We start from the raw sequence: 23,792 nt of genomic DNA on the forward strand, positions 1-23,792 counted from the left end.
TATTGCAGCCCTGGGAGCCGTCAGGAAGGTGAGGTATTTTACGTAGCAGATAGATCTTTGAGTACCTAGCACCGAAGCTGGTGGTGCTCTGCCTACCACGAGCCTTAGTCACGGCTGGGAGCATGGCTGCCATTTTGGCCCACCCTGTTATGGGGATTTCCTACACACATGGAGAGGCGGGATATAAGGAAGCTGCGTACCGCCCTGGAAACTGTCATAAAGGGGGCAGGCCTAGTAGCCGCTGAAAGGTCACATGGGTTCCTGCACTGGTCATTTGTTTCTCTTGCTACTTTTAGCACAGTTTCTCTCTGTGGTCTTTCGAAAAGTCAGGTTTTAATTTACCTATAGGATGCAAAGCTGACCATTTTCTCCTGCTTAAGGGTACTATGACTGTCCATATGACATAAAACGCCTGATGTTACAATGACAAAGTGATGTTGCTTGAATGAAACAACATCACTTGCCAACAAGGAAGGGGGACGGCAATGGTTTTCTATCATAGCGACGACATTTAAAAGTCAATAGTCTTAATTTCAAGAATATAAATCCTATAAATCACAGGATTGAATACAGCCTATTGATTAACTGGCAAACCCACTCCTTAAGCCAGGGTGCTGTATTTACTTGTTCAATGCTAAGAGGACAATTTCACATTTCTAAATTGGCTGTACCTTTTCAAAAACGGGGACAAAAATAGAGAAAAGCAAAATGTCTTTGTACAGACAAACCTTTGCATACAAATGTACTGAATGTTTTATCCTCCCACACAAAGACGAGAGTGAAAGCAGAAAAAAACAGAAATCCTGGCATATCCTTACGCAAACAAAGAAAATATGAAATGTACAGGTATCTTATTGCAGAGAGACCATTTTTGCCTTAAAAATGTTTATTGCACCTTTGTTAAAATGGTATGTTCATAAAGATTTCAACCGTTTGACATGACATTTTTCGTAATTTTTTTTAAATTAAACTCTTGCGATTGCAATACTGTTGACTGGGTTTTTTTTCTTTTGGAATAGTATATTTAAATTGCAATTCCTTGATGTTTTTTCAGAGTTGAGGTAAAATGTTAATACTGTGGCTGAAACTATGTATATATATATATATATATATATATATATATATACATATACATATATATATATATATATATATATATTATATATATATATATATATATATATATATATATATATATATATATATATATATATACATATATATATATATATAAATTTTAGGTTTTTCGTGCAGGTGTTCCCCAGTGGATTTTTAATCTTGCTAAGGGAAGTCCTGAAACGTATTTTTAAATATATATATATATAATATATTATATATTATATATATATAGATATATATATATATACACATATATATATTCGTTCATATCGAAAGGGTCAAACCAGTGTTCACATTGATGATTGGGCAAGAGATGCTGTCGTGGGGGGTGTACAAAGATCGGCTGGAGACACGTTTTATCTTCTTTCCCCATCCTCAAAGACGAGGAGGCAAATGTGGGAGGAAGGGAGCAAGCTCCTCAACCCGAAATATAAATAAAAATGTGAGTTTTCAGACTCAAAAAAGCTCCCGAATTAAACAGGAAGCCAAGATGCACTTGAGGACTCCTCCAGAAGGATTCCAAATTGGAGCCAGGCTTTGGGTATATGGAAACATTCGTGTTTGTCCCAAAACTCTCGCAGTGCCCAGTTGCTCTTTTGCAGTCCATGAGTTGCTCAGTTAGGTCCAGAATGAAACCTCATGGAATTTCAATTCTTATACAGTTGTAACTCTCATGACCACCTCCCGGCTGGAGCTGGAGCCACTCCGGTGCTCATTAGGCCTCAGATGGCTGAGTATGTGCAGAATCGTATACCCACAGTGATGGTTCAAGATAGTTCTAACCCTCTGGCTGCGCCTGGGGTTCCGGTCATTGTTCGAGGGGTGAGTTGTCCGTGAATTCCTCCCCCCGAGCTTCATAGTCCCCCCGAGGGGTTCTCCTAGGTCCTTCGTTTTGTCATAGTTCAGCACTTTCCACTGCTGGTTCACAGCCTGCCATCGCTTGAATATCCGATAAACGGAAGAGCCTTCATGAATGATGAGACCTGTTGAGGACAAGGGAGAGTTTTAGAAAGCGTTGAAGAGCGAGCCTCATCAAAGAGGTCTGTACAACACATTACTACAGTACCAAGATCACCCCGAACCGCCAGAGAGTGACTGGGCCACGCCTCTCCACCAGGCACATTGTGGGCTCTACTGAAGTCATCTCCTGAAGCCTGACATGTGAGGCTTGCCCACCACCTACACCTCTGATGACCTGCACCACTCATTACAAGCAAGGGGAAGCTCTTCGAGGAGGACCCCATCAATCACCACCCCAGTCATGCAACGAGGACTTCAGGCAGCAAGTCAGTGGTAGGCAAAATAATTCAATAAATAATATATTGTAAGTCTGTATGATGTACCTTGGCATTCACAAAGCATTAGTTCATTACATTTGTCAGTTGGTCTATAACTGGGACATCATGTTACCTTTGTTGACTTTCTCTTTGCAAAGGTTTTCATTTTGTGAATTTCTCAAATGAATACAACATAATGGGCCAGAGTAATACATTACAATGACGATAAATATGTTTTCACTTGTGATAGGTAGTCTTCGGATTAAGGTAACCAACATGTGTGGGAGAATAGTCAACCTGGACTCCACTGGGATGAAAACAATTGATATGGGTGGATGGATAACAACTCCATTAGTAAAGGACAGTCTTGTCTGATGATGCAGACTCTACCTGCATGAGCTCTCTGAGAGGGACAATCTATAGGGAACAATTTCCCCTATCCATAACCTCTGAAAATCTTGATGGTGGAATCAATTGTCTTGGATTAACCTGTGTCTAGATAATATTCAAATTTAGTTGAAAATGTGTTTCTTAGAATGGATCTGCAGTGTAAAAATCTGCTTATCCTGTGTTTATAATCGGAATATTCTCATTTTCAGACATAATCTGGAAAAGGCACATTTGGATCTCTTACCCCGACATCATGAAAACAAATTTAACCAAGCTTGGTTCTGTTGCCATCACATTGACGGCTCCATGTTATTACCACAACTCACACCCCTATAGTAAAATCTCTTGGTTTTTTAAATTATCCACACTCATTTACTGCAGTTAGTGAGATCGAACCTCCATTCACCAAACAAACTAAAGCCTCTCTTCCAACCGCTTGACTTTTGTTAGTGAGTACAACCTCTACGACTTTCATGCATCGACTGTGGTAATGCATCACAAATAGGTCTGCCCCAAATCCTCTTTAGTATCTTAAATCTATTTAGAAAATATATATTTTATCACAATGCCCCTGTTTTGAGAGAACTTCATTAGTTACCTCTTGAACCAAAATCAAACTTAAGGCCACCTGCCTTATATATAAAATATTTATTCCTTTTCTCTCGATCCCTTCAAAACCTCCTGTGGTGAGAAAAAGCAAGTGGTAAAAATGGCTTAAGAGCTGAAACAAATCATTACAAATCCCACTTGACGGCAGTTGAATCATATGTGATGTAGCTCTCTCCAAATTTAATCCACTGCCCAAAGATCTAGGATGTCAAGAAGGCCTCCTACAATTAAGGACAACATTGAAAACATATCTGTTTTAATCAATATTTCACGCATTCATTCTTTCCTTTAATCCTAGTTGTATTTATCTTCCCTACTTTTCGGTCCTGAACTCCAATCTCTTGCCCTCTGCAGCTAACCCAGTCTCTCACTTTAAGTACCATATGCCACCGTTGACTTCTTAGGCTGATGGTTTCTTCCTGGCCTCTCACCTTCTCCATCTTTTCATATATATAGTACATGGATCGGATGGGATGAGGTATTTACCACACCCAGTGGCAGTGGCAACTTGTATCTATGGAGGGGTCCGGATGTGTGCGCACTTGAAAAATTAATTTAAAAAGCAACACTTACCTGAACCGACGTCCTTCAACCTCTGCTCTGGAACTTGTCTCAGGAACTGGATGCAGTGCGGGTACCAATCCTGGAGCTGCTCTCATGGTCTGAGAGCACCGCCCTGATTGGAGGGAGCGGCCTCACTCGACAGTCAGGAGGACACTGAAGCCCTGCACTTACTCTAACCCAGCTGTCTTAAGACAGCTGGGTTACAGGTTTCAAAGTGCGCATGAATGGCTGACGGTCGCAAGATGGCCGGCCAAAGGGACATGCGCACTTTGAAAAGGGCACAATCAGAGCACCCTCCTCCCGGCTGCTGTCATTCAGCTGTGTCCCCGCCCCAGTCCTGATGCTCTGTTCAGGACCAGAGGATGAAAAATAAAATGATAATGAATTACCATTCTATTTTTCATCTTTGGGGGTAATTAAGTAGGGCGACACTCCTCCGCTCCAACAGAGGAGCCTACCCTGCCCAGTGAACACTACTGCCCCAGGACGAGGTATAGTTTGATTGCAGTAAGTATCTCCTACTCCTATTTACGTTGTTTAACTTAGAAATAGGTATAACCTAGTGGAATCAGTCTTTTAAGTGCCAGTTTCACCTGTCATGGGAAAACAGCGATGATAGGAGAATTATGTCACAACTTGGATTCTGGATCATTGCGCAAAGTGCTGTTTATTATGCAGGGAATAGAATTTAGCCCTGAGCCTGTAATCCAGGAGTCAGAGTCTAATTACGAGTGTCTCGGATGGGATGTGCAATGTGCCCCGCAGGGCGTAAAACCATGGATGGTTATAAGTACTGTTTCTTGGAAAGCAGAGAGCATTACAGATTGAAAGACATTACCAAAGTCACAGAAATAAACTTTTTGAACCTACAGTTAAAATAGTTCTCAGCATATTTCCTTCCACTCTATTGCTTTTCATTCTGAGATTGTCCTGGATGTTTAGGATGCAACCTAGGGCCTCACTGCCACACTTAAATTGCACCAGGCAATTCATATTACAGCATGGCCAGGAGCATTCGGTTGGTCGATCTTGCCACTTTTTAATAGGTGATCATTAGAAAATGATTTATTATCACTGGGTGAATCATCAGAAAACTTTCTAAATGCAAATTGCATTTGAAAGTTTTACTGGAAGTGAACTTGCATATGTGCACATTACATTCTCAACACCCTAATTAAAATTTAATGCAGTAATGTTGTAACTGGTTGGCCAGAAAATCACTTTTCGCTGTAACATAATGAATTACAGCCTTTTCTTCGTAACATTGAAAAGATTTTTTATGTCTCATGCTGAGGCAGACGTCTTCTGTCTGGCAGCTGCCACCGAGATGGTGGATGCTGCTCAGAGGCAGCAGGAAGTTAAACTTGTCATCAGCTTTTGGCGCTTGTTTCTAGAATGCACCTTCCTCACGTGTTCCTGTTTGTCTCTATCCAAACCAACCCCACAATCCATTGCATGGTTGAGAAGATGGCTAGCTAGGCTAATGTACCTGTGCTAAATACCAGTAGACATCATGCAGGCCACAAGTTCCAACCATGATGAGACGATTGAAAGTTTGCCTTTTCCATGTGATGATCACCTTTGGTGAAAATTGACACTGGTTCATACAGTGAATTGAATCCACAAAGCTGCTGCAGAATGCTCCATATAAAAAAAACAATTTTACTACATCCTCTTCAGTCCTTCCTTAAAAAATGGCCAAGGCAATTTGTTGTGTGAAAAATTCGTTTTAGGTGCTGCATCTCTGTTTTTTTTCTCATGCATAATGCCTTAAGGTGACTGCATTCTGTGGAGCACTTTTTTGCCTTACCTGCTTAGAGGTCAGTTCAGTTTTGGATGCAAACTCCTGTCAGATGATAATTGTTCACCCACTAAATACATTTGCTATTTACCAACGCAACACATTTATAGCAGATAAAACCAGCCCATTCCAGATGTAGAGTCATAGCTCGGCCACGTGATGACACACGTGCAGAAGCTGAGCTCTGAGGAGACCGCAGTGTGTCTTGGGTTTGAAGTGTCGACACAGTTGAACCTGGGGCTCCTACCTGCCGACACAGTTGCCACTGTGTGTCTTCCGAAAGACATTGTGGGAAGCCAGGGGAAAGTGCTGGAGTGGCACACCTCTTTTCTAGGAGAGAAATCAATCCCAAATGGTAAAACGTTGCTGCTGCCCTTCGTCATTCATGGTGTTGTCTTGTTGAGACCCCAAGATTCAGTCTTAGCACCTATACTCCTCGATATGTACATTGTACATTGTATCTGTGTTGGAGGCATTGGTGCATTGTTACACCCGCACGCTGTTGACACACAAGTTTACCTTAAAAGTTCTTCAATCCAGTATATCATCACTTTGGACTCAGTTTGCATCAAACTGGAAACAAGAATGACCAATAACAATCTTCAACTCAAACCAAAAAGATAGCATTGGTAATGTTCTCACCTAAAACCAAAAACCATGGCCATCAGGAGAACAGGCTGAGTTGGAGGTTCCTGGAGACAAAGAGTGGACTGACTTTGTGAGCCATGTACCTGTTGTCCAAGAATTATAAGACTGCTAGGAAGGAAAGCTGTTTTTCAGGTCTCCTAGGATTGCTGCATCACGTGGGGCCCAATGGCAGGGTGAGTTCTGGTGGAGGAGTTGTTGCTGCAGAGTTTGCAAACATGCATGCATTCTCAAACAGAGGCACTGGGGCCTCCAGGGAGAGAGTGTGATGGTAGCACCTAGCTGGGTGTAGGGTTTCCTCATTATAGGGACAGATCTCCAGCATGGTGTTGGAGTGGTGTCTGACTCTCCCACATATTGCCTTTTGGGAGGAAGAGGTCTGGGAGACGGATCCACAGGGTATCATCTCTCCCTGAAGAGTCAGCTGGAATGGGTGGGTTCAGGAATGGTAACAACTTGTTCCAGCATTGTCAGATGACACAGGGACACTAGAATCTGGGGATGTTGCCCTGGGATCTCAGGAGCTGCCCAGTGGTCAGTGGGAGTTGCATGGAGAATGGAGGCTCAAATCTCACAGTGGGCATCCTTGTTTTCTGCTAAAGCACCAGCACTTACAGATCAAGATGGAACAGCAACCAGACAAAATCTACACTAAGATCTGAGGGGCTCTGGCAGATGTTTAGTAACTCTTAATCCAAAGGCCTAATGGCTAACTGCTCAGACAAATTTGACCTGTCCACCATAAAGTCTACAGTCCCTGAAAAGACTGTCAGGATAGAGTCCAAACGAGACAGAATTTTGAGGAAAAAGGATTGTAGATACAGAAGCACCTCCCAGATGCCCTGTGCCACTGTCATTTTAACTAGTTCCTATTCCTGTTTCTCTATGATCTGTATCACCTGGGAGGAGGCGGTGTCAGGTTTTCGGGATGTGTTGCAACTCAAAAAGACCTCCCGACAAGGCAGCTGCAGTTAACCATCTTGCTAGACAACCTTGGGTAGGAGTCTCTTGATATCTTTGTTAATTGGCATACCCCCCGGCTCAGTTAATGGCAGAGGAGCCAGGCGATGCACTGACCTGCTCAGATTGCAACTGAAAAAGAAACTCCCCATGGGAGAAGCTTAGATATTTTCCCTAACACAAGTCTACAAAATCACCAGTGAAAAGTGGAGCCTAGTCCACTGGCCCACCCCAGGGTGCGGGGCTTCCTCAAACTCTCAGTGGAATTTGCCTGGAGCAGCATGCCCCAAATGACTTGATCCTCAGAAGAAATGGGGCTTCATACACCTCAGGACCTAAACAAAGAGTTGTACTGGAACAACCAATGTTACTAAGTCTGCGGTTTGAGCGACGATTTGGTGCCCACAGGATTTTTGGCGCAAACCATTGCCCAGATCTTGAGAACTGGATCCTCTTTACAAAGTTGTCCAGTATGCAGCTGTGACGGTGTACTGCCCCAGGCTGGTGACACAGCCATTTACAAGGGATTAACTGATCCCTTATGTGCAAAAAAATATGGAGCCCTTCAGGATAGTGTTGCACTGTGTCAGTAGACTGTCCGCACTAAACACAAGTGAGATGACTGCCACAACTGGACATAACGTCACTAGGATATCTAGTTGTTATCCCTTAAAAGAAGGCAGACTCCCAGTGAAGCATAGGTGAATAAACAAGAGGAAGAAGGTGGGGGTCACACAGAGAAGAATAGAGGAGGAGCAGAAAGTTGAGGTGGTGAACAAGAAGAAGGCTGGAGGGCCAGGTCAATAGACGGAAGACCAGAGAGACAAGGCAGACAAAATCACCTGTAGAAGACCAGAGTGTCGCGGTAGCAGGAGGAAGAGTGGAGAAACGGTGGAAGAGAGGAAGACCGGAGGTGCTGACAGAGGGAGAAGACATTAAGGAAGCAAGAAAATAGCCCATTGGAATTTAGCATATTTCACTATTTTCAATAACTCATCTGCCACCTTGCAGGTCTGCTGAATCCCCCACACTCATGGTACTGAGTCTGGACAGTGGCTGCTGGCACATATTAGGGGACTGTTGGGGTCTTTCCACTTTATGCGCTGGTGTGCACCAACAACACTGACCAAGTTCAGAGTGAGCCGAGTAGTTTGCCAGGGACGGTTTCAGTTTCCAGTCCGGCCCTGGCAAAAGGGCTTGGTTGGGGCAGGTAGGTGGGCGGGATCTGCTGGAGGGCAGGGGAGGAGTGGCTAGCCCAATGCTGCGGGCCCTAACTGTTTGATCGGCCCTCTGGGGCTGACCAAACCAGTCATGCGCACTCTCTCTTTTCTCCATGTAGACTGCAAGCAGCCTACATCGAGAAAATGGCCTCCCCGTAGGCGCCCAGTTGGGCGCCGTCCTCACCAATCATAACGCTGCCATTGCAGCATTGTGATTGGTATAGGGGAGTGAGGCTGCCTGCTTCCTGTTCCACAGGACCTGGTCAGGAGCTGAGACGGTGCGGGACCCGGGAAGGTAAGTTTCTTATTTTTATTTTTTACTAAATACCCCCCGTGCGAACCCCTGCGCGACCCCCCACCCCACCTGCAAGTAATGCCGGTCACGACTGCACCCTTGGTAGCCATAAACCAGTTAGTTTGTTAAATAAGGGGTTGTACTGGGTGCCTCCAGGAACACTATATAGAATAGTCTCAACCACGTGCATGATGAAAGAACTGAATATTGCCCCATTAGACAGAGCCTGACTCTTGCCTGCATTTTTCTCTTGAGCGGTAATGACACTCTCCAGGCTAAACAATGCACAATGTACAGACTCTACAATCCTCAGAGTTTCTTTGTACCCAATATATCAATATATAAAAAAAACCTTTTTCATACCAAGCCTCAATCATTTCCTACCTTCTGGTACCTATTACACTGGGAGTAGTGGTCTAGCACGTTTTTCAGCTCCCTCAGGGCTACTTACTTCCAAAACCTGGGTAGGAACGGTGGTAGGAAGTCAGTCTTGAAGAGGGAAGGTTGCTAGGGGCTTGTAGCATACTAACTAACTAGGAAAAAGTTATTTAATACAGAACCTGGTTACAAGACATTTTACTTATTGTCTAAATTTTCCTCCTGATGACGAGGAGGACCTTTTGGAATTGTGACACCCAAAGAACAGGGGTTCACCAAATAAGCATTTCTCAGCAAAAGAGGCACTAATTAAGTGATCTGCTGCTGTAAATGATTAGTCACATGACATGTGTGGCTGAAATTTAGCACTGTGGCATAGGTTAAAGAAAGAGAAGATAGAAAAAAATGCAGACGACCCGACAGCATGTCTACAACACCAAGACTGTTTCTCCGCCTAAATCCCCCACTTGTTGAATTACGTAATGGTCATACTTCAAGGCCCAATCTGTCACAGATCTTGCTGACATCCATCAAAACTATTTCCTATGAAAATGTATTACTTTTGTCTTTCATCAAAGCTCTCTCCGATGAGCTCTCTCACCCCTACTCGTCATTACCAGTGTCTCCCTCCCTCAAGACATCTTCTCAGAAGCTCTTGAGAAAGGCCAGATCTTCACACTCCTAGAGAAACACACACTAGATCCTGATGACTTCACCAACTACTAGCCAATCACTCATCTACCCTTCATGAGCAAGATTATCAAAAAACATCTACGCTCAACACAAAAATCACATCACTGCTAATCATCTCCTGCCTAAAGTGCTCGAAATGCATTCAAACAAGTATGGGATCTGCGACCTGAGTGTAATCGAGGTGCGGTCGGTGGGGGTGGTGTAAAGGCATTGCCAAACTAAACCGGGGGAAACTAATTTACTTTATGAAACCTCTGTTGGTTAATACAATCACTGTAGATGTCTTGTGTGCTACCAGATTGCCGCAGAATTGAATCCTAGTTGGTGCAGTGGGGAATAGTGACTTGTATATTTTTAGTATCAAGAGGTCCCAGACTGTGACAGAAAGTACTGTGAATGTGTACGCCATTATATTTTACACTTACATTACACACAGCATTAGATAGGCTGCCACAAAATGTGTAAAACGATTTTTCGTTTAAGATTAAAAAAAAGTACTTAAAAAATATACATTTTAGTAGTACACAGTCTACCTAGTATAACTGTCCATTAAAAGCATGAACACCACAGCTCAGCTTGTAACACCCTTACAATCCCTCTCAAAAAGAATGTTTGTTATTGTGAAGCTTCATGGCTCTATCAATTAACATCAATACCTGCTTACATTAAATCTTTTCAATTTCAGATTAACCAATTGCACACATTTACACTTCTTTCAATCAGCACACACCAAGGCAAGAAGGCTTGTTTACTGGTTAGCTGTCGGTCCCTCCCTCCGGCTCACTGCACAGGAGACTCCCTCCCTTCCACTTTAGCTGAGGCATCTCAACTATCAGTATTTACCATCCCAGGATGTTGAACTCTTTTTTATTAGATTAGAAAAATATGGGCATGTTGAGCCCCACATATCCTGCCCACTTCTAACTCTGCCTACATGACTACAAATCTGATTTCAGATAATGCTGTACCAGAGAAACCACCATCTTACACATCATAGATAACATCCTCCTGACCACAGATGAAGATGACACCTGCCTCCTGATACTGCAGGACCTCTTTTTTGTCTTCCACACAGTCGACCATCCCATCCTCAAGCATACCCTGGAGTGTCCATTGAGATTCACTGCCAATAACCTCGTTCTCTTCGTACCTTTCCAACAATATCAGTTTGTTCACATGGGCACCTCACGTCCTAAAACATTCCTAACACCTGCAAAGTATCCCAGGGTTCCATATTATATGTCATTTATTGACAACATTTACATGGACCCCTTGGGGCTATTCTAACAGATAACAGCATTTTTACCAATATGCCAATGAGACACAACTCGACTTAAAAGTCTCCTCCGCTTCCGCTCCAAACAACTTCTCAAACACTGCCTGCATCTCATCCAGACCTGATGTTCAACGCCAACCTGAAGCTCAACCCAGCCAAGGCAGAATTCTTGTTATTTGACAAAAACAACACCAAGAAAAAGTGCAATCCTGACTCAACGGCCTGAACCTTGACAGCTTCGAAATCCAAATGTTCTCAAATGCCAAGTGAGTTGGATTCATTCTGAACATCAACATCATTCTTAAGGTACACACTACCAAAAAACAAAGAACTTATCATGCACAGAAACTGTTAAGGACGGGCTGGTAGGGATTGAAATCAGCAGCTCCCTATCCCGTTAGGCTCAGACAACTACTTGTCTATTTTTGTATTTTTAATGATGTGAAGTCTTGCATGGTTGCTCTTTAACAGCGGGACTCATAGCCCATCTGCCAATGTATTCATACCTGCTTCGGCCCTGCTTATATGCACCTTAATTACATATATTAATTTACTTAAGGGACTTTTTAGCTATCTGAGTGGAATGCTTGTAGTTTTAGACATTAGGGTAACAATCAGCCCCTGTTTAGTCACTTTTATCTAATGTAGCTTAGTGTTTGGTATCCCAAATAAATACCTAGGAAGGAAAGTTGAAGAATGCAAAGGACTTGTAGCGCGATGATTGGTGGCTGTACTAGTTGTATGACAAATCCACTTTTTATCCACTTTTTTAATTCATTTTTAAACTGTGTGATTTTGTTTATGGTTTTAATTGACTAAAAATCTAATATTAAACTAAAATGCCTGGTATCAGCTATCTCGTCTAAAGAAAGTTAAACTGTTTCTTTCAGAAAGTGACTTCAAAACTGGTGTTTAAAGCCTCATACTCACAAATCGATAGTCGTAGCGCCCTACTCCATGGTCTCCTAGACTATGCACTGGTCCCCAGTAAGGCTATTCGTTAGGAGGCTATAGCACACCTCATCCAAGGACTGAAGAATATGATCACATCACTACCATCCTGATGGAACTTGCATTGCTGGCCCGACCATCTTCAAAACCAGGTCGGGTCATTTATAAAACCACCCGACGAGCACCCTGCTTATCTTGCTGATATGCTCACTGTGTCTTGTGGCACTCAGTCAGTACACACATAACCAGGAAACCATTAGACTGGAAACTAAGAAATGTAAAAAAGAAACACCAAGGCAGTAGGCTTTTTTCATCTGCACACCCGCGATCCATAACAACATCCTGTTTCATCAGGACCACCCCAAGCCTGCTCCAATTTAGGAAAGAGTTGAAGACAAATGTCTTTAAAGAACACTCCATTGCAATGAAGTAACAGTACACTTCTTTTCCCAGAACCCAGCTACCTCTGTGTGTTGACTATATGTTTGCGTTTGCACCTGTACAGCACTCCACCGCCATTAGGCTAGGTTCACGCTATAGAAACACCACATACATATATAGATACAAATGGTTATGGGTCCTCCATGAGTGCTTGTTGAGCCTGAGTGGAGCAAGTTCTAATCCAACCTGTCTGATGGAAAAAAGGGAACTTCATAGAGAATATATGCGCAGGGAATGTGTGCCATACTTTGTGTACAGAAAAGTGAGTGATACTAACATGCAAAGCACTTGATTGCTTTGAAAGCATTTCTCAATCCCACCACTGTGTGGCAGGTACCCATCATTTGAACATGTCAGGTTTTTTTTTTCCAGAAACAAACTTCTGCATTGGGAATTTGTTTTTGAAGAACCACAAAATGTGCTAGGAAGTAGTATTGAACAAGGTGGTCACTTAGCAAACTTTCAAAGCCTTCAACGGAGCTGCCATGGTTGAGGCGCTAATGAAAGCTTAGAGATCTCTGCCTGCTGGGCAGAGTTCTTTAAATATGGTAGTCATTATTCTGAAAGCGCAGTAACATAAATCCCTCCTCTGAACTTCTGGACAATGATTGGCCGCCAAACTCTAAATATGCTCCCAAGTATGTAAGACGACATCATTCAACATAAACCTCAAGAAATGCTAATTGGAATAATGTGTTTGAGTAGTGTCCTGGTTTAAGGGTAAAAATTATTCTGAACTACCACACGTCATGTGTATGCTGCAGTACAAACAACATACATGCCAACCCTCCCGATTCAGGCGGGTGACTACTGATTTCAAGGCTAGTCTCCCGTATCCGGATTCCTGCCTAAAACATCCCGATGCCTCGGCGGTCTTCAGATTGCAGGAGCTGGTCTTGTGGGTGATTCGGATTATGCACTACCAGTAACCCATTCCTGCAAGCAAGTGCACAACATTTTGTCACGCTTTCTCTGCCTGCCATAGCAATTTCCCTGTGCTCCTGACAGATTTGGAAATAAAGCATATTTTAGTTTCTGATATCTGATTCTACAGCAGCACACTTGCAAGTCCCATACACAACGATAGACCCGATACAGGGCGACACGTAAGTCACTGGGAGAAATATATTCTCCTAATTATTATTGTTTTAAATCTCCCACTTTCCTCTTCCAAAATGTTGGCATGTATGAAACAAGCACTGGCAAAGCTAGAAGGTCTGATCTGCATATTGAATCCTGAGTAAAACACTGAAATGAACCAAACAACAGAATGATGTGAGAGAAAAAGTCCCTTCTATTTGCAGAGCCAAAGCTCATGCCATGTTTAAAGAGTTGGTAACAACAGGTTTTGCCAGACAGCTGTCAAACCAGACCTGAAATATTTGAACTGGGTTTTTTTTCTTGCCTTTCCTGCAATTTGGATCTTTTGATGTGTCTCTGCTTTCTAGATAATTTTCATCAAAAGCACAGAAATGAACCTATGCAATTGTCATGCTCAGGACTCGCTACCAGAGTCTTTTCTTTCACTCTGCTTGCAAGTTCACAGCAGCACCACCCTTCCCGGCTTCACTCATTGCCACTTCTTGCTTCTATTATAGTGCTGTTGTTTGAACCTGTTTCATCTTGCCCGTTGATCTACCTTTACTTTCTAAACAGTGGTTCTAATGAGCGAGTTTGCGCTCGCTCTTGTGTTGGCTCTCTGTGATCGCGAGTAGTCATGGGGCATGCTACTTATTACCTGTTAGCGGTACAAAAGGGGGTGGTGTTGGACGAAGCATCAGAACCAATCAAACACTCACACCCAGTCAAGAGATCTGGGTTTGATCCATCACCGTTCTTTAGCCCACTCTGCCACCCCAGTTCAGACATGGCCATATGCAAATCAGTCTGACCCTGTGCCTCATGGGAACAGTCCAGCCCGAACTGCCAAACCTTGCCTTCCCTTTTCGCCCTAAGTGGGATGGGTATTCCCAGACGTGGGACCCGTGCTCACTACGCCACTGGAGTCAAGCTATCCTGGCTGATGACGGCTGATAGCCAGAAACCGGTCCTAGGATGCTTGATTCCGGTCCAGGGAAAACATGGCTTGGCAGTTCGGGCTGGACTGTTCCCATGAGGCACAGGGTCAAGACTGATTTGCATATGGCCATGTCTGAACTGGGGTGGCGTAGTGGGCAAAAGAACGATGGATTTAACCCAGATCTCTTGACTGGGGGAGAATGTCTGCATTGTCAGCATTCCGTCCATCATTTGTTTGTTGTAACGCTTTTCGCCCTAAGTGGGATGGGTATTCCCAGACGTGGGACCCGTGCTCACTACGCCACTGGAGTCAAGCTATCCTGGCTGATGACGGCTGATAGCCAGAAACCGGTCCTAGGATGCTTGATTCCGGTCCAGGGAAAACATGGCTTGGCAGTTCGGGCTGGACTGTTCCCATGAGGCACAGGGTCAAGACTGATTTGCATATGGCCATGTCTGAACTGGGGTGGCGTAGTGGGCAAAAAAACGATGGATTTAACCCCGATCTCTTGACTGGGGGAGAATGTCTGCATTGTCAGCATTCCGTCCATCATTTGTTTGTTGTAACGCTTTTCGCCCTAAGTGGGATGGGTATTCCCAGACGTGGGACCCGTGCTCACTACGCCACTGGAGTCAAGCTATCCTGGCTGATGACGGCTGATAGCCAGAAACCGGTCCTAGGATGCTTGATTCCGGTCCAGCGAAAACATGGCTTGGCAGTTCGGGCTGGACTGTTCCCATGAGGCACAGGGTCAAGACTGATTTGCATATGGCCATGTCTGAACTGGGGTGGCGTAGTGGGCAAAAGAACGATGGATTTAACCCAGATCTCTTGACTGGGGGAGAATGTCTGCATTGTCAGAATTCCGTCCATCATTTGTTTGTTGTAACGCTTTTCGCCCTAAGTGGGATGGGTATTCCCAGACGTGGGACCCGTGCTCACTACGCCACTGGAGTCAAGCTATCCTGGCTGATGACGGCTGATAGCCAGAAACCGGTCCTAGGATGCTTGATTCCGGTCCAGGGAAAACATGGCTTGGCAGTTCGGGCTGGACTGTTCCCATGAGGCACAGGGTCAAGACTGATTTGCATATGGCCATGTCTGAACTGGGGTGGCGTAGTGGGCAAAAGAACGATGGATTTAACCCAGATCTCTTGACTGGGGGAGAATGTCTGCATTGTCAGCATTCCGTCCATCATTTGTTTGTTGTAACGCTTTTCGCCCTAAGTGGGATGGGTATTCCCAGACGTGGGACCCGTGCTCACTACGCCACTGGAGTCAAGCTATCCTGGCTGATGACGGCTGATAGCCAGAAACCGGTCCTAGGATGCTTGATTCCGGTCCAGGGAAAACATGGCTTGGCAGTTCGGGCTGGACTGTTCCCATGAGGCACAGGGTCAAGACTGATTTGCATATGGCCATGTCTGAACTGGGGTGGCGTAGTGGGCAAAAGAACGATGGATTTAACCCAGATCTCTTGACTGGGGGAGAATGTCTGCATTGTCAGCATTCCGTCCATCATTTGTTTGTTGTAACGCTTTTCGCCCTAAGTGGGATGGGTATTCCCAGACGTGGGACCCGTGCTCACTACGCCACTGGAGTCAAGCTATCCTGGCTGATGATGGCTGATAGCCAGAAACCGGTCCTAGGATGCTTGATTCCGGTCCAGGGAAAACATGGCTTGGCAGTTCGGGCTGGACTGTTCCCATGAGGCACAGGGTCAAGACTGATTTGCATATGGCCATGTCTGAACTGGGGTGGCGTAGTGGGCAAAAGAACGATGGATTTAACCCAGATCTCTTGACTGGGGGAGAATGTCTGCATTGTCAGCATTCGGTCCATCATTTGTTTGTTGTAACGCTTTTTGCCCTAAGTGGGATGGGTATTCCCAGACGTGGGACCCGTGCTCACTACGCCACTGGAGTCAAGCTATCCTGGCTGATGACGGCTGATAGCCAGAAACCGGTCCTAGGATGCTTGATTCCGGTCCAGGGAAAACATGGCTTGGCAGTTCGGGCTGGACTGTTCCCATGAGGCAGAGGGTCAAGACTGATTTGCATATGGCCATGTCTGAACTGGGGTGGCGTAGTGGGCAAAAGAACGATGGATTTAACCCAGATCTCTTGACTGGGGGAGAATGTCTGCATTGTCAGCATTCCGTCCATCATTTGTTTGTTGTAACACTTTTCGCCCTAAGTGGGATGGGTATTCCCAGACGTGGGACCCGTGCTCACTACGCCACTGGAGTCAAGCTATCCTGGCTGATGACGGCTGATAGCCAGAAACCGGTCCTAGGATGCTTGATTCCGGTCCAGGGAAAACATGGCTTGGCAGTTCGGGCTGGACTGTTCCCATGAGGCACAGGGTCAAGACTGATTTGCATATGGCCATGTCTGAACTGGGGTGGCGTAGTGGGCAAAAGAACGATGGATTTAACCCAGATCTCTTGACTGGGGGAGAATGTCTGCATTGTCAGCATTCCGTCCATCATTTGTTTGTTGTAACGCTTTTCGCCCTAAGTGGGATGGGTATTCCCAGACGTGGGACCCGTGCTCACTACGCCACTGGAGTCAAGCTATCCTGGCTGATGACGGCTGATAGCCAGAAACCGGTCCTAGGATGCTTGATTCCGGTCCAGGGAAAACATGGCTTGGCAGTTCGGGCTGGACTGTTCCCATGAGGCACAGGGTCAAGACTGATTTGCATATGGCCATGTCTGAACTGGGGTGGCGTAGTGGGCAAAAGAACGATGGATTTAACCCAGATCTCTTGACTGGGGGAGAATGTCTGCATTGTCAGCATTCTGTCCATCATTTGTTTGTTGTAACGCTTTTCGCCCTAAGTGGGATGGGTATTCCCAGACGTGGGACCCGTGCTCACTACGCCACTGGAGTCAAGCTATCCTGGCTGATGACGGCTGATAGCCAGAAACCGGTCCTAGGATGCTTGATTCCGGTCCAGGGAAAACATGGCTTGGCAGTTCGGGCTGGACTGTTCCCATGAGGCACAGGGTCAAGACTGATTTGCATATGGCCATGTCTGAACTGGGGTGGTGTAGTGGGCAAAAGAACGATGGATTTAACCCAGATCTCTTGACTGGGGGAGAATGTCTGCATTGTCAGCATTCCGTCCATCATTTGTTTGTTGTATTACCTGTTAGCAGCAGCGGTCCGTGGAGGGAGTTCCGTGGGGCGGAAAGGCAGGGCGGGGGAGGGGCAGGGTGGGGTGTACCAAACTCCGGAATATGGATAATTGGAGGTAAGTAAACAATTAAATAAATAAAATGAATTTCGTAGCACGCGCTGCACCGCATTTTGTAATGCAGGGCGTGCTACGAAATTCGTTTTATTTATTTAATTGTTTACTTACCTCCAATTATCCATGTCTGGTGTTTAGTACCCCCCACCCTGCCCCTCCCCGCCCCGTCTTTCCGCCCCACAGAACTCCCTCCACGGACCGCTGCTGCCTGTTAGTATCTTCAGATACTTCTACCAATTACTAAATGCAAGATCGTTTTACGTCGTGAAGTACTTGTGCCTCCTCTATGGTGATTTACTACCACGCCCTGGGATGATTCTGCAATATGCCCCACCCGTCTGGAGCTGTACTATTTCTGACTCTAGGCGTAGCCCTAATAGTTTCATGTGCTGAACCAAAACCCTGTGATCTTTCCAATCTCCTCCCCTGGGGATCCTATGCCGTCCATAATAGACTCACAGCCAAGCGTTTCCTTGTTTTTTTGCCCTGAGTTTTGCCTTCAGGGCGGCGCTTTCTCCCATTCAAAAATACTTTCCCCCAAATATTCCAGGACTGGAGTTAGAAACATAAATAAGCCTCCTGCAATATTTGGGGAAAAGATGCTCTTTTCCCAAGTATTCTAGGACTAGAGTTTGAATAGTAAATTTGATCTTCTAGTGTCCGCCATGCCCACCGCCACCCTGAGGGCACAGTCCAGGGCAAGAAACATGAACGAGCAGAACAAGCAGCGCCATTGGCATTCTCCCAACGGTCACAGCATTGGTCGCTGCAGCGAACACTTCCCTCGAACACCCAAGAATACAGTGCTCCCAGTGTCCCCTCTCACAGCTACCACAGGTAGAGCAGCCTCTCTCTTCTCTCTCTCTTCTACTCCTGGAATAACGTGTAAAGCAGCAGGATGAGTAGGGCATGGGTAGTTGGGGTGTAGACTATCATACCATATGATATATATATATATATGCAGAAAAATGCAGTGATATAATCTTGATGAGATAGAAAAATGTAACTATATAATCATTAACATTACCGTTAACATTAGTGTAATGTATTAATGGGTATTTAAAATACTAAATGCGTGTGTATCATGATAACATATGTATGTGTCAAATAAACGTTTTGTTTCAGTGAAAAGAATCCTTGCTGACACAAAGGAGAAAAATACTTTGGGGCCTATCTACGAAAAAGTCATGCAGTGCAGCTCAGTAAGTCATCTTCTCTCTGCGTGACAGGGAAAGGGCAAGAATGCACGGTATTTAAGGTAATACAGCGCATTCCTGCCTTTTCCCCTGCGCTGGCGCCCTTTTGGCAACCTAGCGTCAACGCAGGCACCCTTGAACCATGGTTCCCGGGAGCCTGGGTTGCATGCAGGATTATGTTTGTGTAGGAATAGGGACATTCCTTCACAAAAACTATCCTGGAGGCATATTACTCTTTGTATGTGTGCTGCAGAATACAGCACACATAGAAAGCGGAAGAAACGGTGAGAAATAGATATATTTCTCCTCATTATGAATACCCTTGGAAGGTGTAACTATTTGGCACATTCCCAGGTTTACCAGGTCTGGTAAGTTTAGGAATGCGTCACAAACCATGGGCGTTGGGTGGGAACACCCAAGCAATGCCCATAGAACGCCTTCCCATGGCAGGTAACACAACACAGTAATTTCATACATCTTAGTTAAGGTTTGTGTTGTGCATGTACCACGTTTCACAGTGAAAACGCAACACAAACCTCCTCATAAATAGGCCCCTTTTTGTACAATGGAACATAAACACAAATACATAAGGCATGTACAAACAATATGCATGATAGATACAATTCTCTTCTATTACCTGCACTTTGGAGACAGTTTCTCTCAAACCACACTGTAAAAAAGTGGAGTATTAACTGAAGGGGGTTAGAAAGCACTTCAAGGAACATTCACAATTCTTGCCAGAGTGAACCACAAAAATCACTAAATAAGCAGTGCTTAACCCTCTGGTAGCCTGGCACAAAAAAGTAATGATTAATTTAGAGGCAATGTGTAAAGTAGTTCTGCAATACTCAAAAAGTAATAAAGTGAAAGCACAACACAAGATAAAATTCCAAACCAGTTTAGAAAAATACAGAACATTTTAATAAATAAAATGGCACTTAAAACAAAAATCCAATAAATAGAACCCTAGATATAATTTTTCAAAATAGGAATTAAAAAATAGCATCAAAAAACACAAAGTGCCATACACAGTTATTGGGTCGCACCAGTCTGGGTCAAAGTAAAAAATTAAGGCCAACTGCGCTAGAGCACGGGTTGGATTCAGGGACCAGGTCAATCCCAGTGGAAAGCTTACCTTCAGATTTAGGGCCTTATTACAAGTATGGCGGTCCTCAGGACCGCTGTACTTGTGGTGGCGGACCGACCACCACCATTCTGCGGGTCCGCTCGCAGTATTCTGAGTGTGGTCATCGAACCACCATGAGACCGCCGGGATCAAGGATCCCACTGGGACGGCAGTCTGCAACAGGCATGAATATGAGGCTTAGAGCAACTGTACATAATAAGCGTGTTCAACAATCGGCGCACTTGAGCTGATAAATTGCCTAGTAGATTTAATTGAGAGCAAAACAGAGATATTAGTCCTAATTAGATTTGTTAATCAGTAGGACCTACGTATGTCATTCGTTAAAAAACCTTTCTGAAAAAAATATTATAAACAGGATTGTTTTTGTTTATGCATGTAGTATTGTGTTAAAGTCCTGAGTCATATATTTGTTTGTTTTGTAAACATTGTATATGTTTTTTTTTGTCTAAGTCATGTAAAATATTTTGTATTGTATATATTCACACAAAAACAAAAAAAGAGGTGGATGTTGTAAATGTGTATTGTGAAAGTAACCACGCGTTTGATTAAAGAAAAAAAAGAAGAATGAATACATAAAATAAATGGAGCCAATGGCTATTAATAAACCATTGAGCTATAAGTAAAATATTCAATCTATGGTGTCAGAGGTAAGGTATTCTGTTTGTCTTTCCTGATAAGTATATTGATTCCAACCTCTGGACTGTCGCTGCTGAAACCACTAACCATATTATTTTTTATTTTACAGAGTTTTATATAGCGCAAACTTGACCCGAATCGAGTAACAGAGTGCTTTACATAGCACTAGATGCATTACATGAGGACACATTAGTTTTTGTTAGGCGCGGGGAGATCAAGTGATTTGCCCAGAATCACAGGATGGTCAGCGTCATTGCCGAGACTCGAACCCAGTTCCCCAGATTCGTGGTCGACCGCCCTCGCCGTTAGGCCAACTCCTCTCTCCATTATGAGTTGCCTTTTCACTGCCCTTTTTATGGCGGTGAGATAACCATGAAAAGGGTGGCAGAGAGGCACCTAAGGGAGCCCTAGAAGGGCCCCCTGCTGGATCTGGGCCTGAGGATGCATGCAGGAGAGGGCACATGTTGTGCCCCTGCAAATGCACCCCAGTTCCTGAACAGTGTGGCATGAATGCTGCACAGTTCAGGAACGTGCAGTCGGCGCTGTCACGGTGGAGGGCTGCATGTTAGGCTCTCCTATGAGCCTAACAGCCCTCTGCCGTAAGATCGCTGCAGCAACACCCGCCGACCTGAATTCAACTCTGAATACAGCGGGTGCACAACGGCCTTGGTGGTCCTCCTGCCGACAGAGGGGTGGCAGTGCCACAAGAGGACCGCCAAAGTTGTACTAAGGCCCTTCTAAACTTTTATGAGGAAAATATGGCTGGCGACGAGTCATTGGTGTGGCAAGCTGGATCCAAAGAGGAGTTTGACGACAGTAGGTTGCATCATATCGGTGCTGTCGTCCACGAATATGGTAAAGCTCTGAGTGGGCACTTTCAAAAATATATGCCCAGGAAGGCTTCAACGTCGACGATTTGCTGCTCGGTGTCAGTCTATATGAAGCCCTCTATGTTCTGAATTAGAAGCTTTTAAGGAAGTCTGATCTCCTTCAGCAGAGCAAACCAGTAAGCTGAGGCTGACCAACCACGGTTTCCACAGCGGCCCTGATCTGTGATGGTTCAACAAGCAGAAAGATTGCAAAAAGTATTTAAGTCTGACATTTTGCAGTTTGGGGACAGGAGAAGCATACTCTCACACCAGCCAAGGCTCCGGCACCAGGGGGGAACCACTTAGAGGCTAGGGCTCACTGCAACAGAGGCTGGCAGCAGGGTCCAGGGCATGACCAGTTGGTACTGGTAAGCTAGGCGGTTGCAGGGCAAGGGCCTCTGGAAGCTTTTTGTGTCCCTGTAGCTCAAATCGGAGGTCAGCCAATTGACCTATGAGTCACTTCTGGGGTCCTGGGTTCAAGGCAAGCAGATCCAGTCTTTCTTCAGGTTTCAGACAGCAGGGCAGTCCTTCTGATCATCACAGGTCCAAGAGTGCTCTGAGGAGGGTACTTGAGCTGCTTCATTTATGCCCAGTGCCAACCTGTGAGTGGGGGAAACTCCTGGCCACTCCCTGGCAAATGGAGTAAGCGTTCCCAGGGATGACCCTAATCACCTTTGCAGTTCTGGGGCAACTCTTCCCTACCACTGGGTTTGGATTCACTTTGACTAGCAAGACAAAAAGGAGGCAGGCCTAGGTGTCTTGACAGGGTAGGCATCATTTGAAGCTCAGAGAGGGGCTGAGCATAGCCCTCAAGGCCATCCTACTCAAGGAAGGAGAAGACCTCCCTGCGCCCAAATCCTTTGTCCATTGTACAGGAGCAATCAACATCTCACCACAGTGAAGCCATCTGTAGCCATCTGATGCTGGGCCCTGACAGAAACGCCCCTCTTAGCTTAGGCGGGAAAAGGACAACTTTCTATAAGTGTCATTCTCAAGATAGTAATACAAACTCGGACTTACCCATTAACTTTGATTTTAAATTACTATCAAAATTAGACCTGGACCATTTTATAGCTCTCCCCAAAATGAAATTAAGCGCTATAAGTTGTTATAGTGTAACCCAGTGTTTTCTTATGGGAGAGCAAACCTTGGCACAGTGAAAAATTGCTTTGGAGATTTTTCACTGTCAGGGCATGTAAACATTAAATATACATGTCCAACGTTTTAAATGACATGCACCCTACCATTTGGGCCTAACTCAGGCGTGACTTTAGCAGATCGAAAGGGCAGTTTTAAAATTGCCCACCCATGCTGCTGGGGCAGGACTGGAGACATGTTTTACAGTGCTACTGTAGTGGGTGGCACAACAAGTGCTGTAGCCCACTGGTAGCACGTAATGTATATCTCCTGTGGCAGGTTGTAGCATATACTAGGGACTTATAACTAAATTCAATGTGCCACTCAGGCACATGCCAATGTTACGAGGTTTAAAGGGGAAAGTACAAACAATTTACCACAGGTTAGCAGGAGTCCAATGCAACAAGGCAACAAAAATGGGTTCAATAAAAGAAGGCAAACATCTGGTGGAATAACACCCAAACGATAGTCATTTCCAACAGATACACAGTGGGACAGTACATACCTTAAATAAAACAATTTCAAGCCAATCTTCAAACGAGATTGCAATAGCCTTTCATCAAATAATTCTTAACTCCTTGGTTTAAAAGACTGGAATTAGTGCAAAAATATGCTCTGTGCACCAAACAAAGCACTCTGTGCTTTCAACTGAACACCTCTGAAAGCCAGTGGGGTCTAATTGTGTGCTTTTAATTAAGTTTGAGTGCAACAGACAAACAACTATTGAGTCGTCAAGGTTGCAGGAGATAAATGTTCTGTTACTTAAAAAAGATTTCCTAATAATTTACAAGACAAAACTAAAATGAATAGGCATTAGACTGTGAAATACCAAGGGTTTCAAGACTATGGGCCTAGCATTCTGTATAATCCAAACTGGAGTAAATGGATTTACTGGGGAGAGGGAAGCTTC

General features: G+C 44.6%; 1 protein-coding gene across 1 annotated transcript in view; it reads right to left on the reverse strand.

The window, feature by feature from the left end:
• Positions 1-1,385: 1,385 nt before the first annotated feature.
• MARCHF9 (membrane associated ring-CH-type finger 9) overlaps positions 1,386-23,792 on the reverse strand; it is a 437,962-nt gene continuing 415,555 nt past the window's right edge. The window contains exon 4 of the mRNA XM_085600804.1: positions 1,386-2,102. Within this exon, the coding sequence (XP_085456930.1) occupies positions 1,774-2,102 (329 nt within the window). The 3' untranslated portion in view covers positions 1,386-1,773. The remainder of the gene's footprint in view (positions 2,103-23,792) is intronic.

This window comes from Triturus cristatus, chromosome 4_2 (assembly GCF_964204655.1).
Source record: "Triturus cristatus chromosome 4_2, aTriCri1.1, whole genome shotgun sequence".
Lineage (NCBI taxonomy): Eukaryota > Metazoa > Chordata > Amphibia > Caudata > Salamandridae > Triturus > Triturus cristatus.